The sequence below is a fragment of the Rhodnius prolixus genome, unplaced genomic scaffold (assembly GCF_049639745.1).
Source record: "Rhodnius prolixus isolate KJV_2025 unplaced genomic scaffold, Rpr scaffold_6, whole genome shotgun sequence".
Classification (NCBI taxonomy): domain Eukaryota; kingdom Metazoa; phylum Arthropoda; class Insecta; order Hemiptera; family Reduviidae; genus Rhodnius; species Rhodnius prolixus.
Window position 1 is genome coordinate 6,118,473 of NW_027411634.1, and position 17,114 is coordinate 6,135,586.

Consider the following 17,114-nt stretch of genomic DNA (forward strand, 5'->3'; position numbering starts at 1 on the left):
CTATAGAGGTCATCAGCCATCGCAAGCGTGATTTTCTACTTTGTTGGACCCCATCTGACCGGTCGTAGAAATGCCCTCTTGGGCAGCCAATCACACTCTCCCCTGCATGGCCAGATGAATGGAGAAGATCATTGTTAGTTCCCACCTTGATTTCCTTTCGGAGGAAACCATTGCCTATTTACGACTTTTTGCTAAGGACCTTTCTCTCGCATGCCCGCTCTCCAAGCAGCTTTCTGCTCTCACAGACATTCCCACATCTCTTTAGCACAGCTTTCATCTGTCCTTGTCATGGTTCCAATAAAATAAGACATCAGCGACACCTCATAAACCTCTATAGCGTCTAACCACCAACTCTCTCCATACCACAAAGATTATTTTGAACAAGTAAGACAATTTTAAGTTTTTGTTTTCCCATCATTAACCAACTTTTTTTAATGCGAAAATAAAATGCAAATATTTCATAAGAACTTGTTTACAGAAAAAAAAACAGAGATACGACCGCAAATTTAAATACTATCTCATTATGTTAACCGAACAGCTTGAACATAACATTCCTTACTTCAGAGAATAATAAGCAAAACCATATTCTTCATTTCCTTGGTGACAGTTAACGACTCCCACGGGAAATAGTACTGACCCGTTCACCAGAGCTGTCTACAGTTACCTTCTAACAAAATGTATTGTTGCAAAAACAAAAAAAAAGAACGTTTAAAATACACGAGTCTTTTATTTTTATCAAATTAATAGAAATGTTTACTTCATCCCTATAAGAGGAAGTTGCGGATTTTCTATTTCCTTTTCACCGGAAATTAATGTATTAAGGTCCCAGTGGTTTTATGGTTTTCACAAAGTTTTCTGTATACGAGGGTCGTTTGAAAAGTCCGTGCTAAGTCAGAGAGATAGCACCACCACTGGCACGTATCGAGGTTATGTTTAGTAGCATCTCTTGGAAGAACACACACCAAGTTTCAGCCAGATCGGTCTATTTCTTTGTGTTTGGCATTCGTTTGAATCGAGGAAGTCGAGTGATTTTCAAAAAATGGACGAAAAAGAATTTCGTGTGTTGATTAAACACTACTTTATGAAAGGCAAAACGCCTCAGGAGACTAAAGAGAAGCTTGATAAACATTATGGTGACTCTGCACCTTCGATTAGAACAGTTTATAAGTGGTTTCAAAATTTTCGGAGTGGCCATTTGGGCACAAGTGTGACGCTGAACGTTCTGGACGCCCTGTTGGAGGTTACTACTCCAGAAATCATTGATAAAATCCCATGATATGGTGATGGTTGATAGAAGAGTGAAGGTGCGTGAGATTGCTAGTGCTGTGAGCATCTCGAATGAACGGGTAAATAATATTTTGCATCAACATTTGGACATGACAAAGCTATCCGCAAAATGGGTGCCGCGATTGCTCACGCTTGACCAAAAACGAAATCGTGTGAAGTGTTGCAAGGACGGTTTGCAGCTGTTCCAGAAGAATCCGCAGGACTTTAAGCGTCGTTTCGTCACTGTGGATGAAACATGGATACATCACTACACTCATGAGACCAAAGAACAATCTAAACAATGGGTTACCAAGGGGGAATCTGCGCCAAAAAAGGCGAAGACCGTTCCTTCGGCCGGAAAGATTATGGCGACTGTCTTTTGGGATTCGCAAGGAATAATCCTCATCGACTATCTGGAAAAGGGTAAAACTATTACAGGTGCATATTATTCATCGTTATTGGACCGTTTGAAAACCGAGCTACAAGAAAAACGCCCACGATTGGCCCACAAAAAAGTCCTTTTCCATCACGACAACGCACCAGCTCACACCTCAGCAGTTGTTTCCAACTCGTTTCACATCCCCCCTATTCTCCAGACTTGGCTCCCTCGGACTACTATTTGTTCCCCAATATGAAGAAATGGCTGGCGGGAAAAAGATTTTATTCAAACGTGGAGGTGATTGCAGAAACGAATGGCTATTTTTCAGACTTGGACCAATCCTATTATTCGGAAGGGATCAACAAACTAGAGCAGCGTTGGACGAAGTATATAAGCCTAAAAGGAGACTATGTTGAAAAATAAAAAAGGTTTACCCCAAAAAATTAAGTAGTTTTTATTTTTGCACGGACTTTTCAAACGACCCTCGTATTTGTATGTGAGATATCATTATTAAAATTTGATATATTGCTTAAGCAAAGTAAATAAGCTTTTAGAAAACCAAAAGTGCCTACCGGAAGTGATTTTCCTAAAAAAAAAAATCTTTAATGCTTAATGAAACAGCTTTGTTTAGTGTATTGGATTCCCACGCGGAGGTCCCGGGTTCAAATCCAGCTGCTGGCCCTTAGATTCTCTCTTCCTAGGAGCTTCTTACAGTTCACACTGTCCGGTGATGGGCAGTATTGTCTGTGACAAGAGAATACCGTCCGAAAAAAAGGCTCTGGGCGCCAATAACCTCAGATGTTGACGCGCCTTAAATCATTTTTTAATAATAATAATAATAATAATAATAATGAATCAGCGAATAGCTTTGAGAATGTGAGCGTCGAGAGATCGAAATGCTAATGTGTGTATCCGCCAGGATGAAGTTTAGGGCACCTTGCCGTCAGCGCCTCAATTACAGGATGAACAGGAGAACTAGTACAAAAATAACCCTTTTTTTTTCCTCTCCATTTTCATTTAAGGACTTCCCACAAATAATTTTCCAGATCTTTGAAAACCTTCTACTCTTTATAAGAATAACTTATTTTTTTACTTTTTAAAAGAAGAAAAAAGGTAACTGTAATATCTTCTGTAGAGTAGAACCCCAGACGTCTACCTACAGGGCAAGAAATTGAATTATAAAACTTTCTTCTTTCACATTCTATTCCATAAAATGCGCCCTGTTTGCATTTTGTTCGTGACAAGAAGCAAAGTTTCGTTTAAAGATGTTTAACATTTGAAGGAAACCGAGCCGTCATACTCAGAAATTTAATAACTCTTTTAAGTATATCATATTAAAGAATTTTTTTTTAATAATATATATATATTTTTTTTAATAAATATTTTGTTCCACCTACAAAAAGACTACATCTACTTAGACATCTTACTTCATAATCATTTTTAAAATGTAACATTTTTTCACTAATATACATATTTGTCTAGAAAAATCGTCTTAGCGTAGTTCTGTGAAAGGGTAGGCTTCCAGTAAGGTTATATTTCAGTGTGATGTAAGATTACAAACTGTAAATTGTTGGCAAGATTTATAAGAGGGAAGAAAGAATATTGCTAAATTCAGTCATGATTTTTTATTATTTTGCCAAGCTTTCGATCTAAGGACTAAGGGCCATCTTCAGGGCTGTGTTCGTACAGTTCACAAGCAGACAAGACAGAGGATACACCAACTTAACAGTAATAATGTAAAAATATCGTACAGACAATAAGCTCTGACGATGACCTAGTCCCTAGGGTCGAAAGCTCCGGCACCAATAAATGACTGAAATTGGCATCAGTCTTTCCTGCCATTGGACTAATGATTCAGCCACCATGAAAAAATAAGGGCCGATTGCCCTACTTCCTTTTTTGTGAACTGTAACTTTAATATTTCCGAATATGGGTTTCAAATTTATGATAATAAATAAATCTGAAGGTTATACAGGATAATGGAACCGTCAGAAAGGTGGACGATTTCCCTGGTTCTCTCTCCCTGTAGGGCGCAACAATAGTTACATTGTTCGCTAGAATAATATATTCATACATATATGAGGACAAAGAGACAGTGTTAAAAGATTAAATATTGTATAGGTGTTACGCTGTCCAAAGATTGTCAAATTTAGTTGTGAAGGGGTTAAGGCAGTGAAGCTAACACGAACCTCAGAATTAATAATTGTGTAATAGAGCCTTATTGTGAGCAAGTAATCTGATTGTGAGCAAGTAACCTTATTGTGTACTAAGGCTAAACAAGAACTAAGGACTTCATCCACAAATTTATTCAAGTTTTCATATAGAATAAGAAGTCTTCTAATAGTAATCGATACAAATATTATATTGAATTGACAAAAATAATCATATTTTATATAAATTCTTTTTCTTAAATCATAGCAGAATAAAGTGTTGCCTATTTTTTAAGCACGTTTTACATCCAACTACCGATTAGGTCTCGTGGGACGGAAGCACATATAGTACGATCGTATTATTATTTTTTTTTCTAACGAATAAAAAGTAGCAGCGTGCAGAAATCGTTCAGGCGATATCCCACTTATAAATCCTGTCATCGTAACCACTACGCCAAACCCACCTCTATTTTAAATTATACCTCGTACATTTATACCTTAATATGATTTTGTAAAAATTATTTAATCTCTCCCCCTCCCCACAAAAAAAAGGGCAACGTAGAGTAGACTATACGATCGGATACGAAGGAAATGCACACGTCATTCTGTAGGGTTTTACTGGAGACATAATTAGCAGCATTGATGACTTTTCCAAGGATTTTTGGATTGTAAAGGATTGGATTGCTTAGTGGAATCCCCACACTTCTAGTCCGGTAAGTCCCTAATTTAGGTCACAGCATAGTTTTTGGTCAAAGTTTGTTTTGTACTGTTCGTTTAGATCGTTTTCTCGAGTAGTCTTGACAGCAATCACCTGTTAAGATTAAGATTAAGATAGTAGATGGGACGGGACCTATGCCCCATGGCACCGCAGCCCCAGAAGACTTATTGTGCCAGCACCTTCCTAGTTCTAGTAAGCAAACGCTCCCCTCCTAAAGAGGTTGAGGACTTTCTCTACTAGTTCTTTTTGCGCTACTGTCTCCTTCGGCCTCAACGTTCCAAAGGTTTCATAGCGCAAACGTTCGATTGCAACGCAATCGAACAACAGGTGAGAGGCCGTTTCCTCCTCTTCCTGACATAATCTGCACAACGGCTCCAAGCTGATAAGCCCCACCTTGCGCAGATGCTTCTTAAACCTACCGTGCCCCGTGAATAGGCCTGTAATCAGAGTAATCTGACTTCTCCCCAAACACAGGGTCTCTTTGGATCTTTGCTTACACAGCCAAGGCATCAAGGTCTTGCTGTGTTTAATCCCAGGACACATCACCCAGTTCTTTTCGTGCTCCCTTCAGATCCAATCTCTGAGAGCCGCACGAACCGAACCCCTGGTGATCCCCAGGGCAGGCTCTGGACCGATGAAAGAAGTGTTAGCTCAATTCCTGGCCAGATAATCAGCTTTTTCATTCCCTTTAATACCCACATGACCCGGCACCCATTCCAACCGAACTTTGTTGTGCCGCGCCAGTACTTCTAGGGCCTTCCTACATTCCCAAACCAGGGAAGAGGTCATTCTGAAGGATACGAGAGCCTTCAGTGCAGCCTTGCTGTCCGAAAAGATACGAATCTCCCTATTTCTAGGTTCCATCCGCAGGTTTTCCTCAGCACATAATTTAATTGCAAGAACCTTGGCCTGGAAGACTGCGGCCGAATCTCCCAAGAGATCTCTCAATGAGTACCTCGGGTTTTACCCTATACACTCCAGACCCAGTCCCACAGTCCATCTTGGAGCCATCGGTAAACCAAACGCCTCCCTTTCGGTACTGGTCCGTCCAGTTCACCCTCCATTCAGCCTTTCGGTTTAATGCACACCTGAAAAGGAGTCTCGAAACTGTATTTAGGACAGATACTGTCCCCTGCCATGTCAATAACCGGCCCAGGTTCGACCTAATCTGAAATACTCATATGGCCACTGCAGGAGCTGATACGCCTCCATTGACCATTGCACTAATCACCTATTAGTCTCCAGTCTTTTCGGTCTGGTGTAAGAATTCCAGGTTAGACATTTGGTCCATTTGTAAGCCACAACCAAGATCAATTTAACCTATAAACCCATCTGGTAACAGATTTGTTTTCAACATAGAATTCAAGCATGTTAATAGCAATTAATATTGCTTCCAAGTCTGAAGAAAATGATATACATAATGTACTTTGTACCTCTTTTTAGACGTCCAGCTTTTAGTAAATATTTTTAATTAAAATAATGCGGGGTATAAAATTTTAAATACCAAATTTAGTACATAAATTCATTTACGGGGGGGGGGGAATATGAAGGTAAATTAAATAAATAAAATTTTATGTAGTTGCTAATTTCTTCATTGCGTACATTTTTAATATTTATAATTTATGAGGCCACAAGATTCATTATTATTTCAACTAAACAGAAAAATTTCACATCCTTAATTCCAGTCTTCTAGTTTTATGCCCTCCATAAAAATATACTTTTAAAAATTGCTTGAATATTTCAGCGCATCAAATGAGATTAAAAAAACAAAAAAAAACGACAAAAAAATTCATCCTTAATATAAGTGTTTATTAAAAATTAAAGAACTCGTCTTTTTCTACATTTTTTCTTGTCTGTGGTAAAAGGATGGGCAGAGAGAATCCGTTAGGTTCAGTAAGACTTGCGGAAGGCGTTGAAGACATGCTGTAGTTCCCAACGCAACCCTGCACTATGATGACCTGGGTAAGCTAAGTTATTAGGTCTTACTGCTGTGGAAACCTTAGCACGGCTCGATAAGGCTTTCTCTTAGCCGGAATAGAAATAATTCCTAATGTCCATCGATGGATAATACTCGATCCTTTTAAAGAGATAGGCTTAGGGAACCATCCTCATAATCACTTGAGAGAGTATTGGAAATAACGGATGAATTGACGCTAGCAAATTGTTATCCCTGACTACTGTAGAACTTCTGGAAGTGCGACAAGAGAAAGGATGTAAAGAAAAAAGTAAAGTAATGAACTACTGTTCATTTCATGGTTGAGTCCATGAACACACAAGACAGAAGACACACCAACCCTGTAATGTAGAATATTACTTTGTAAACTAGCCCTGAAGATGACCTAGTCCCTAGGTCGAAAGCTCGGCAGAATAAATGAATCAAGACTAAAAACTGGTATTTATTTTTTTCATCCTATTGAAACTATGAATCAGTCACCAAAAATAATGAACTACTTTTTCAGGCGGACTTAACGTCCAATTACCACAAATTGGGTGTAGTGGACGGAAGCAAATAGCAAACATACTTTATAAAGTTCTCATATTAACCATTAAATAAAATGCAAGACCTAGACCTTTTATATTTCATTACCTATTATGATTAAAACATAATCAGCTATAGAGCTAAGTTTTCTCTACAATTGGGTAAAGAAATCATTGAATTCTAACGATTAAAATGCGAGATATACAGTTTTGAAATTTGTACCCAGTATCATATTAAAAGTAAAACCAATTTCTTCAGGCGATCTTTACGTCCAACTACCACAAATTGGGTGTAGTGGACGGAAGCAAATAGCAAACATACTTTATAAAGTTCTCATATTAACCATTAAATAAAATGCAAGACCTAGACCTTTTATATTTCATTACCTATTATGATTAAAACATAATCAGCTATAGAGCTAAGTTTTCTCTACAATTGGGTAAAGAAATCATTGAATTCTAACGATTAAAATGCGAGATATACAGTTTTGAAATTTGTACCCAGTATCATATTAAAAGTAAAACCAATTTCTTCAGGCGATCTTTACGTCCAACTACCACAAATTGGGTGCCGCGGAAATATAGTAAGAGTAAGCTATTTGAAGAGGAACACCAGATTTTTTTTGGCAAAATTATTTTTGGATAATTATTGGGAGGTCCCCTACCTTTAACACGAAAAAAGATACCTAACTTCCGGTTTCATCAACCGGTTTGTAAATCTAGTTTCAGTAAGTAAAAAGTTCAGAACATGTGAAATGTTGCCCGTAAATGTTGTACCAAAACAATATAATTTAATATTTATTAAAAAAAAATGCAATGAAATAATAATTGTATTTAATTTGTTTATTTAAGAATGCGTTTCTTTTTCTTTTCAGTTGGGTTAGTGGATAGGCGCATTGCAGGGTTATGGTCACCAGGGTCCGCTAGTTGTCGGGTGAATTTAAGGCTGTTCTCTCTGTGTGTGTATATATTCCTGTTTTCCCTTCGTATTACACCAGTCCACCATCTTTTTTTCTCTTTCTTTATCTCCGCCACTTTAACCCTGATATTATCTTTTTGGTTCACACTCGCCCGCTCACTCTATCCTCCTAATCGGCGCAAAGGAAAGCAAGAGGGAACAAGAAAAAAAGGCGTGGAAACCTTAATCAAAAAGAAGTGTATTTTCCGAGATTCATCATTAGCCTTTCTCCCCCATTTTCCTTCTGGTTACTTTCACAAAGAAAAACAAATACAATGGTTATTCTCTTTCTTTTCATAGTTTTCTTTTTAGTTCATCGTCCGTCTCTCTCACTCTAAGACAATCCCTATACACAAAGTATTCTCTTGTTTACCCCGGCTATTTCAAATTATCCCTTTTTCTTTCCGCTTTTCATAGTAATCATCTTTAAGTGTGAGATGAACTTCTTTAAATAGAAGCAAAAACTTCTATTGTTTTCAAAGATACGATTATGAAGAGGCTGTATCTTTTTATTTTAATCATTTGTATCTTTTTCTTTGTTTCATTCTCTTTCTTTTAATTAAACTAAGGTAATGCCTATTTTATGAGTCAGGCTAACCATCAAATTAGGAGCCGTGGTCGGAGTAATAAATTTCTCATATTAACCATTAAATAAAACCCAAGACCTAGATCGGGGGAATCGAATCCACTAACCAACAATACATCTTAGCTTTGTGGGTCTAGCCAGTAACCGCCTAACATACTTTACTATAAATTTCTCATTTTAACCATTAAATAAAATCCAAGGCCTCTGAGGAATCGAATCCACTAAACCAACAATCTTAGCTTTGCGGGTCTAGTCTATAACCGCCCAAGATTAAAATTAAGATAATAGACGGGAAGGGACCTAGCCCCACGGCACCGCAGCCACAAAAGACTTATTGTACCAGCCCCTTCTTAGTTCTAGTAAGCAAACCTCCTAAAGAGGTTGAGGACTTTCCCTACTAGTTCTATTTGCGCTACTATCTCCTTCGGCCTCAGCGTCCCAAACGTTTCATAGCACAAACGCTCGATTGCAACACAATCGAACAGCAGGTGAGAGGCCGTTTCCTCCTCTTCCTGACATAATCTGCACAATGGTTCCAAGCTAATAAGCCCCACCTTGCGCAGATGCTTCCTGAACCTACCGTGCCCCGTGAATAGGCCTGTAATCAGAGTAATCTGATTTCTACCCAAACACAGGGTCTCTAGACTGAGGAATTGAATCCACTAAACCAACAATCTTAGCTTTGCGGGTCTAGTCTATGGCCGCCTAACATACTTTACTATAAATTTCTCATATTAACCATTAAATAAAATCCAAGGCCTAAGACCGAGGGACATCGAACCCACTAAACCAACAATACATCTTAGCTTTGCGGGTCTAGTCTATAACCGCCTAACATACTTTACTATAAATTTCTCATATTAACCATTAAATAAAATCCAAGACCTAGACTAGGAATCGAACCCACTAACCAACAATACATCTTAGCTTTGCGGGCCTCGCCTCTATCCGCTCGGCTATTGTAGCACCTTCTTCCTTTTAGAAAGTAGATTTATTACAAGTGTTACTAATTTTCTAATAGATTTTTAGTTTTTATAGCAAATCCTTTTTTTAATAACAAAAAAGGTTTATAAACAGCTACACGCCTAATCTTATTGTAGCATTCATTTAGATAAACTAAAAAAAGCCTTATCACTAGCCACTGAAGATTAAATAAACAAACTAAGGATTCAAGATTGGCGAGGAATCGGTCCAAATAAAAAAAACAAACTCGTCTTTTTGCCAACGTTTCGACAAATATATTGTCTTCTTCAGGGCGTGGCTATGCGGGTTGGTTGAGTTACAGAAACCCATATATTCATTAAATAAACACTTGCATCGCTTTGGGCTGGCGGAAGACAGCCTATATAGGCTCTGGCAGGAAGTAAATGAAACAGCAATGCAGGTATTGTGTCAACGTGTCGAAGGGCTAATATAGACCATGGGGAGAAGAGAATTCCACGCCGTTTTACTTTGGCCAGTAGTACATCGTCTGACTTCTGAGCCTAGCCAAACAGATTTGATTGGAAATGTTATCTAAATTAGTGGGTGCCCCAAAATACGAGGGTCGTTTGAAAAGTCCGTGCAAAAATAAAAACCACTCAATTTTTTGGGGTAAACCATTTTTAATTTTCAACATAGTCTCCTTTTAGGCTTATACACTTCGTCCAAGGCTGCTCTAGTTTGTTGATCCCTTCCGAATAATAGGATTTGTCCAAGTCTGAAAAATAGCCATTCGTTTCTGCAATCACCTCCTCGTTTGAATAAAATATTTTTCTCGCCAGCCATTTCTTCATATTGGGGAACAAATAGTAGTCCGAGGGAGCCAAGTCTGGAGAATAGGGGGGGTGTGAAACGAGTTGGAACCCTATTTCCATTAATTTTGCGACCACAACTGCTGAGGTGTGAGCTGGTGCGTTGTCGTGATGGAAAAGGACTTTTTTGTGGGCCAATCGTGGGCGTTTTTCTTGCAGCTCGGTTTTCAAACGGTCCAATAACGATGAATAATATGCACCTGTAATAGTTTTACCCTTTTCCCCAGATAGTCGATGAGGATTATTCCTTGCGAATCCCAAAAGACAGTCGCCATAATCTTTCCGGCCGAAGGAACGGTCTTCGCCTTTTTTGGGCGCAGATTCCCCCTTGGTCTCAGGAGTGTAGTGATGTATCCATGTTTCATCCACAGTGACGAAACGACGCCTAAAGTCCTGCGGATTCTTCTGGAACAGCTGCAAACCGTCCTTGCAATACTTCACACGATTTCATTTTTGGGTCAAGCGTGAGCAATCGCGGCACCCATCTTGCGGATAGCTTTTGTCATGTCCAAATGTTGATGCAAAATATTATGTACCCGTTCATTCGAGATGCCCACAGCACTAGCAATCTCACGCACCTTCACTCTTCTGTCATCCAACACCATATCATGGGATTTTTATCAATGATTTCTGGAGTAGTAACCTCAACAACAGGGCGTCCAGAACCGTTCAGCGTCACACTTGTGCCCAAATGGCCACTCCGAAAATTTTGAAACCACTTATAAACTGTTCTAATCGAAGGTGCAGAGTCACCATAATGTTTATCAAGCTTCTCTTTAGCCTCCTGAGGCGTTTTGCCTTTCATAAAGTAGTGTTTAAATCAACACACGAAATTCTTTTTCGTCCATTTTTTTTTGAAAATCACTCGACTTCCTCGATTCAAACGAATGACAAACACAAAAAAAAAAGGCCGATCTGGCTGGAAACTTGGTGTGTGTTCTTCCAAGAGATGCTACTAACTAAACATAACCTCGATACGCGCCAGTAGTGCTATCACTCTGATTTTGCACGGACTTTTCAAACGACCCACGTAGATCGTAGTAGCGTACTCTTTCTCGCCAAAACTTGGGTGAAAAATGAAAAGGCAACCAGGCCAAAAGTAAAAAATAAAATAAATGAATAATTGTTCAAATAAATTCAAAATTAATGAAATGAGCTAAAAATAAACACGTTAAGAAAAAACATGTGAATTATGTGGTAATTAGACGCAGCTGGTAAAAACAATAATAATGCAAAAACATAAAAATAAAATAAAAAAATATGTCTAATATAATTTAAATTATTTTGGTCTAATTAAATCAAATGTCATAAAAATGTTTAATCAGTTAACATAGAAATTTGAATAGATTAATGCTACGTAACATTAGTAAAGGTATGTTTTAATTTTGTTTTTTAAAAAATATTTTCTTATTATTGCTATATTAATTTATCAGATTATCTCTTATTGCAGAACAGCGTCATATTATAATTTTGGCGGTATTCTGTAAATAGGATTCGAAGGGAAATGCTTTGAAAATGATCTGTAAAATTTAAATATTGTTTGCTTGACTTTGCAAATGAATCTTGATGTAAAGGGGTCAACAAAAAGTCAGAAGGGTAAAATGTTGGTGCCCTTTATTTCTTGGGAGAATGCAAAAAATAAAAAAGTAGGGCCCCCAAAAATTATTTTAAAAAAACCATAGCACTTCCTGTAGTTTGCTAAAAGCTTATTGTCGAGTCTAATACTCTGGACTAACTAAAACGAATTTGAACTTAATGTGATTTATGTTTGGTTTCGAGTTGTACAGATTACTCACATTTACAGACGGATATTATTGCCCCCATACACAGACTGACGCACAAAAAAAACAAAACACAGAACAATTTTTTTTTGTTTTTAAACTTTTGTTCTAGGTGGAGGGGGAAGATATAGAACGTGAATTTCCGGTAAAAAAAATAAAAAAAATAACGAAACACGGGAACAATTTTTTTGTTTTTAAACTTTTGTTCTAGGTGGAGGGGGAAGATATAGAACGTGAATTTCCGGTAAAAAAAAAAAAAAATAACGAATCACGGGAACAATTTTTTTGTTTTTAAACTTTTGTTCTAGGTGGAGGGGGAAGATATAGAACGTGAATTTCCGGTAAAAAAAAAATAAAAATAACGAAACACGGGAACAATTTTTTTGTTTTTAAACTTTTGTTCTAGGTGGAGGGGGAAGATATAGAACGTGAATTTCCGGTAAAAAAAAAAAAAAAAATAACGAAACACGGGAACAATTTTTTTGTTTTTAAACTTTTGTTCTAGGTGGAGGGGGAAGATATAGAACGTGAATTTCCCGTAAAAAAAAAAAAAAATAACGAAACACGGGAACAATTTTTTTGTTTTTAAACTTTTGTTCTAGGTGGAGGGGGAAGATATAGAACGTGAATTTCCGGTAAAAAAAAAAAAAAAAATAACGAAACACGGGAACAATTTTTTTGTTTTTAAACTTTTGTTCTAGGTGGAGGGGGAAGATATAGAACGTGAATTTCCGGTAAAAAAAAAAAAAAATAACGAAACACGGGAACAATTTTTTTGTTTTTAAACTTTTGTTCTAGGTGGAGGGGGAAGATATAGAACGTGAATTTCCGGTAAAAAAAAAAAAAAATAACGAAACACGGGAACAATTTTTTTTTTGTTCCGTTAAAATAATATTTCATTTATTAATTAAAAAAATTTGTAGTAACAGTTTTTTGAGCTTCCTCATGAAATATACAAGTGAAATATGTTAAATTTCGAAATAATCCCCCCCACCCCATTCCTGCTAGTTAAACGGATTTATAATAAACTTATTATATTCATTCAAAAGAGGATAGCCAGCTAAATTATCGATTGTGAATTTATCCTCAATTGAAGAGCTTGGTGCAAAAAGGAGTTATCTACAGTTTTTAGTAAAGACAAAAAAACTAAATATACTTTAAGATGTATTCCTTATGTTGTGTCTGCTGTAAGGATTAGTTAATATATTGTGATGGGGTCATTTGGGGCTCAATTTGAACTTTCTAGGGCATTTTTTAAGCTTGCTGTAAGCAAAAGTTATTTTACAGCTAACTCTTTTTTGTATCAAAATCATAATTTTCAGTAAAACTTGAGTACATATTTTGAGTGGCATTTTGTGTCTTGTCGAAGCAAATGTTAGATATATTATTATGCCTGTCAAAAAGAAAAATAATAATATCTACCTAATATAAACATTAAATAGACCTAATATAAAAATATTTGTTTGACTGATTGCGTAATCTTTTCTGTTTGGAGCAAAAGAAAGTTATCTGCAATAGAAAACTCATTTTTGCTCCAAATCTAGCCTAGGTTAGAGAATAAGTAATAAAAAACGAGTCTACATAAAGACTCGTTTATGCACCAAAAGATGTAGAATTGAACATACAATAGGGGGGCGCCACTAAATACATTTTCTGAAAAAAAAAATGAAGATAACTCCTTTTTGCACCAAGCTCTTCAATTGTAAAATTGAAATTTCTGATAGAAAATTAAGAGTAAATCTAAGTAAAACTTTTCAACGTAAACATTATTATTATATAATTTTATTTTTTTGGCCACTAAAACTTATAATTAATCGTTTTCAGAAAATTAATCGATTTTTTGTTTTAAATTTGACTTGGAAAAACCAAAAAGAAAAGCACACAAAAACTGGGGGTAAAAAATAATGAGTTCAAATACCAAAACCAAAGAAAATAAATCTAGCACAAAGAAAACTGAAAACATAACCGAATTTCTGAGCCGAGTGACCAACACTCCGCAAATATTACAAACTTTGGTAAACACAAGTCTACCATATCTGTTGATATCACCGCATAAGAAGAAGCTAGACAATAAGAAAAGCGGTGTTAATAAGGCTGGCGTAAAGATGGATGTGAAAAAGAAAATCACTAAAGGAAATGTAAATTCAAAACAGGCAAAAACCACAACTGGTTTAACATCCAGTTCAACGGTTAAAACGAAAACCACCAAAAATGTGTCTGATAAGCCGAAATCAGGTGTGGTTAAAACTAGTACCACTAGAGCGACTAAGAAAGGGGATAAAGTGTCATTAAGTAAAAGAAAATCAGCCGCATTGTCTTTACCATCGTTCAAGAATATTTCTTATATTAATATGAACATGGATAACATTGGCAAAGAACTATCAGAGATGCTCAGCTCCAGTGACTTGAAAAAAGAACAAAGTTCTTTAAGAAATTCTTCGTTGTTCTCAATAACTGAGAAAAGTTACTTAAGTATTAACAATTATGCACCGGTAGATGTGGACACATTACTTTTACAAAAATTAATAATATTAGACCAACTAATGGCACGCAAACTGATCTATACAATATTAAATATAGAAAATAAGCAGAACACAAAAGAAATTGTCGAAGATGACTCCAAAGAGAAACCAACGAAAAAGAATAAAATTAAACTGATTAAGAAAAATGTAGTAAATCAGATATATAATCTATTATTAGCTAGAATTAGATCAAATAAAGAAAGGCCAGCGGAAATACTATTTAATGTTGTTTCACAATTGTGTAAAAAAAGTCGAATATCTTCTAATAATAAAATGAAACGTATAAGATCGATAAATTCTGGTACAAATCCAGAGGAGGCAAAAAGGAAAATTTTTATCGATTCTTTGAATATTCCAAAGGAAAAATTGCAATTGAAACCAATAATTGAAGGAAATCGAAAATCCCAAAAACAAACTCAGTGTAAGTATAAAAAAAATATTTTCTCTTTTAATGGTTCCAATGGCTGACTGCAGAATTAATCTGCCAAGGCCGTGGGGCTATCAGGATGATTGTAGGCCTATTAACTGGGCCACTGCAGACTCAGAAAACACATGCATCGCATGGGCACCTGGCAAGATGATAGCCTCTGTAGGTTCTGTCAGGAAGAGGAGGAGGATAGCCTGTGAGGTTTACCCAAGAGTCGCTCTCCAGCATTAAGAGTCTCGATTAAAAGGACAGGTCTGGAGGGTGAGCTTTAAAGTTAGGGGAGCCACAATAGACCCAAAGGGGTCGCAGTGGCGTAGGCCTTGAGGCCGCCCTAATTTAATCTAATGGTTCCAATAATCGTATTTAAACTTCATGTTCATTATTATTTTGTACATCTAAATTTAAATTAAATTTCTGCATATTTTACAGAATTTTGCTTTGAATCAATTCCAAAAAATAACTTTACATAATTTAAATAAACAATTCAATTTAAAGCATTATTCAAAGAAACCTAAGTTTTTATTTTAAGTACAAATTTATTTAATAATTAATTTTAATTATTTATCCAACAGGAATTGTTCAAAACAAGAATAAAGATGCCGAATGAATCATATTGTGCTGTCTTGACACCTTTAACACTTATTCAGCGTGTCTTCGTATAAATTATTATTAAAGTTTATTATTCATCTTGTAAACTATCTGTTATTCCAATTTATATTATTTAGAATAAATTTATATTATTTATAATGTACATACTCGTACATAAAATAAAGAACAAAGGAACAATCCATTCAAACGTAGTGGCTGAACCAAATTAGTCCAAAAATATGATGTATGCCTTCTAAATCGCAAAGCAGGGCTACCAAACTTTCGCGGGCTAAAGCTAAAACGGAAACCTAATCCACCCCTAATCCGCGAAGTTTACAGGAAATTGCGAGGTGCACTCAAAAAACTACAGACAAATTTGTATTTTGGTGATTTTTTTTTTCAACTTGGAACACATCAAATAGGGTTCTTCCTGTGAAAAATCCAAAATAGAAAATCTGCAATCGTTACTGCTAAGAGAAGAAAGAAAAAGTAAAAGCTGAAGAATGAACTAACTGGAAAATTCATCTGGAGATTATTTTCATAATTGATTGTACGATTGCTAAAATATTAATTTCGAATAATAAAAAGTAACTTACATGAAGCAGTAAACCAATACTTCCGTTTTTAAGAGAAGTACAGGAACTTACCTGAAACAATAAAACAAAAATTAGCCAATGAAAGATGAAAATCTTAACTGATCTGGCACGAACAATCACCAAGACTTCCCCTTTATTATTATCGAACTTTGAACTTACGCACTTTTTCAAACTCCGAATTTGGAGAAAAAAAAAAATTCAGGTGTAGAAGCTGCACATTAAACGGAAATGGCCTTTTTCCAGCTATACCCCACTCTTCTTCAGAATATATGTACCTTATTTTTCACGGAAAATAATTAAAAAATTGAATAATCTACATTTATGTAATTTAAACGGAAATTAATCGAATCATGAGCTGCGTTACAGTTAATTGAAAAACCCAATCAGTCGAATGGCACTTCCGTCTAAGGAATTTCCTTCTTAATCAAAATTTTAGCAATAAATTTAATTGCAATGATACTTTTTAGATTCTAAAGTTTAGAGGGAAGAATAAGCACCATCTTCTCCAAAGATTGCGGTACTCAATTGATTTGTTTTTTTGAGTGGGAGGGGGAAGTTGAAGCCCACCGGAGCTCAATATGGCTACAAACATTGATACAAAGAAATTATTATTTTTTTTTATATTTTAAAAATTGATCTGTCAGTTTTTTTGTGTGTATTTTTGAGTTTGTGAACATCATAAAGACCAAATTTTGACCCCTTTAAACTAGTCTTTCTCAAAGTAAGCGATAGCGCCCCCTTGTGGGGCGCTGGAGGCCTTCAAAGGGGGCGTTAAAGGTCCCCAAGAAAATTAAGAGGAGTTTTAAAGTGGTTTTTTTGGGGGGGGGCGATGGCTGATTTGGGTTTTTCTAATATTTTAAAACTGAAATCAA

The 17,114-nt window shown here is 36.1% G+C and overlaps 2 protein-coding genes across 5 annotated transcripts in view; one reads left to right on the plus strand and one right to left on the minus strand.

Moving 5' to 3' along the window:
• Nucleotides 1-17,114, minus strand: part of LOC141461151 (A-type potassium channel modulatory protein KCNIP2-like) — a 319,616-nt gene that overhangs the window by 234,632 nt on the left and 67,870 nt on the right. The window lies entirely within an intron of this gene.
• On the plus strand, nt 11,541-15,753 carry LOC141460990 (uncharacterized). Its single transcript, XM_074141566.1, has 3 exons — nt 11,541-11,700; nt 13,934-15,052; nt 15,631-15,753. Coding segments are annotated over exons 2-3 (1,041 nt in total). The 5' UTR covers nt 11,541-11,700; nt 13,934-14,013; the 3' UTR covers nt 15,633-15,753.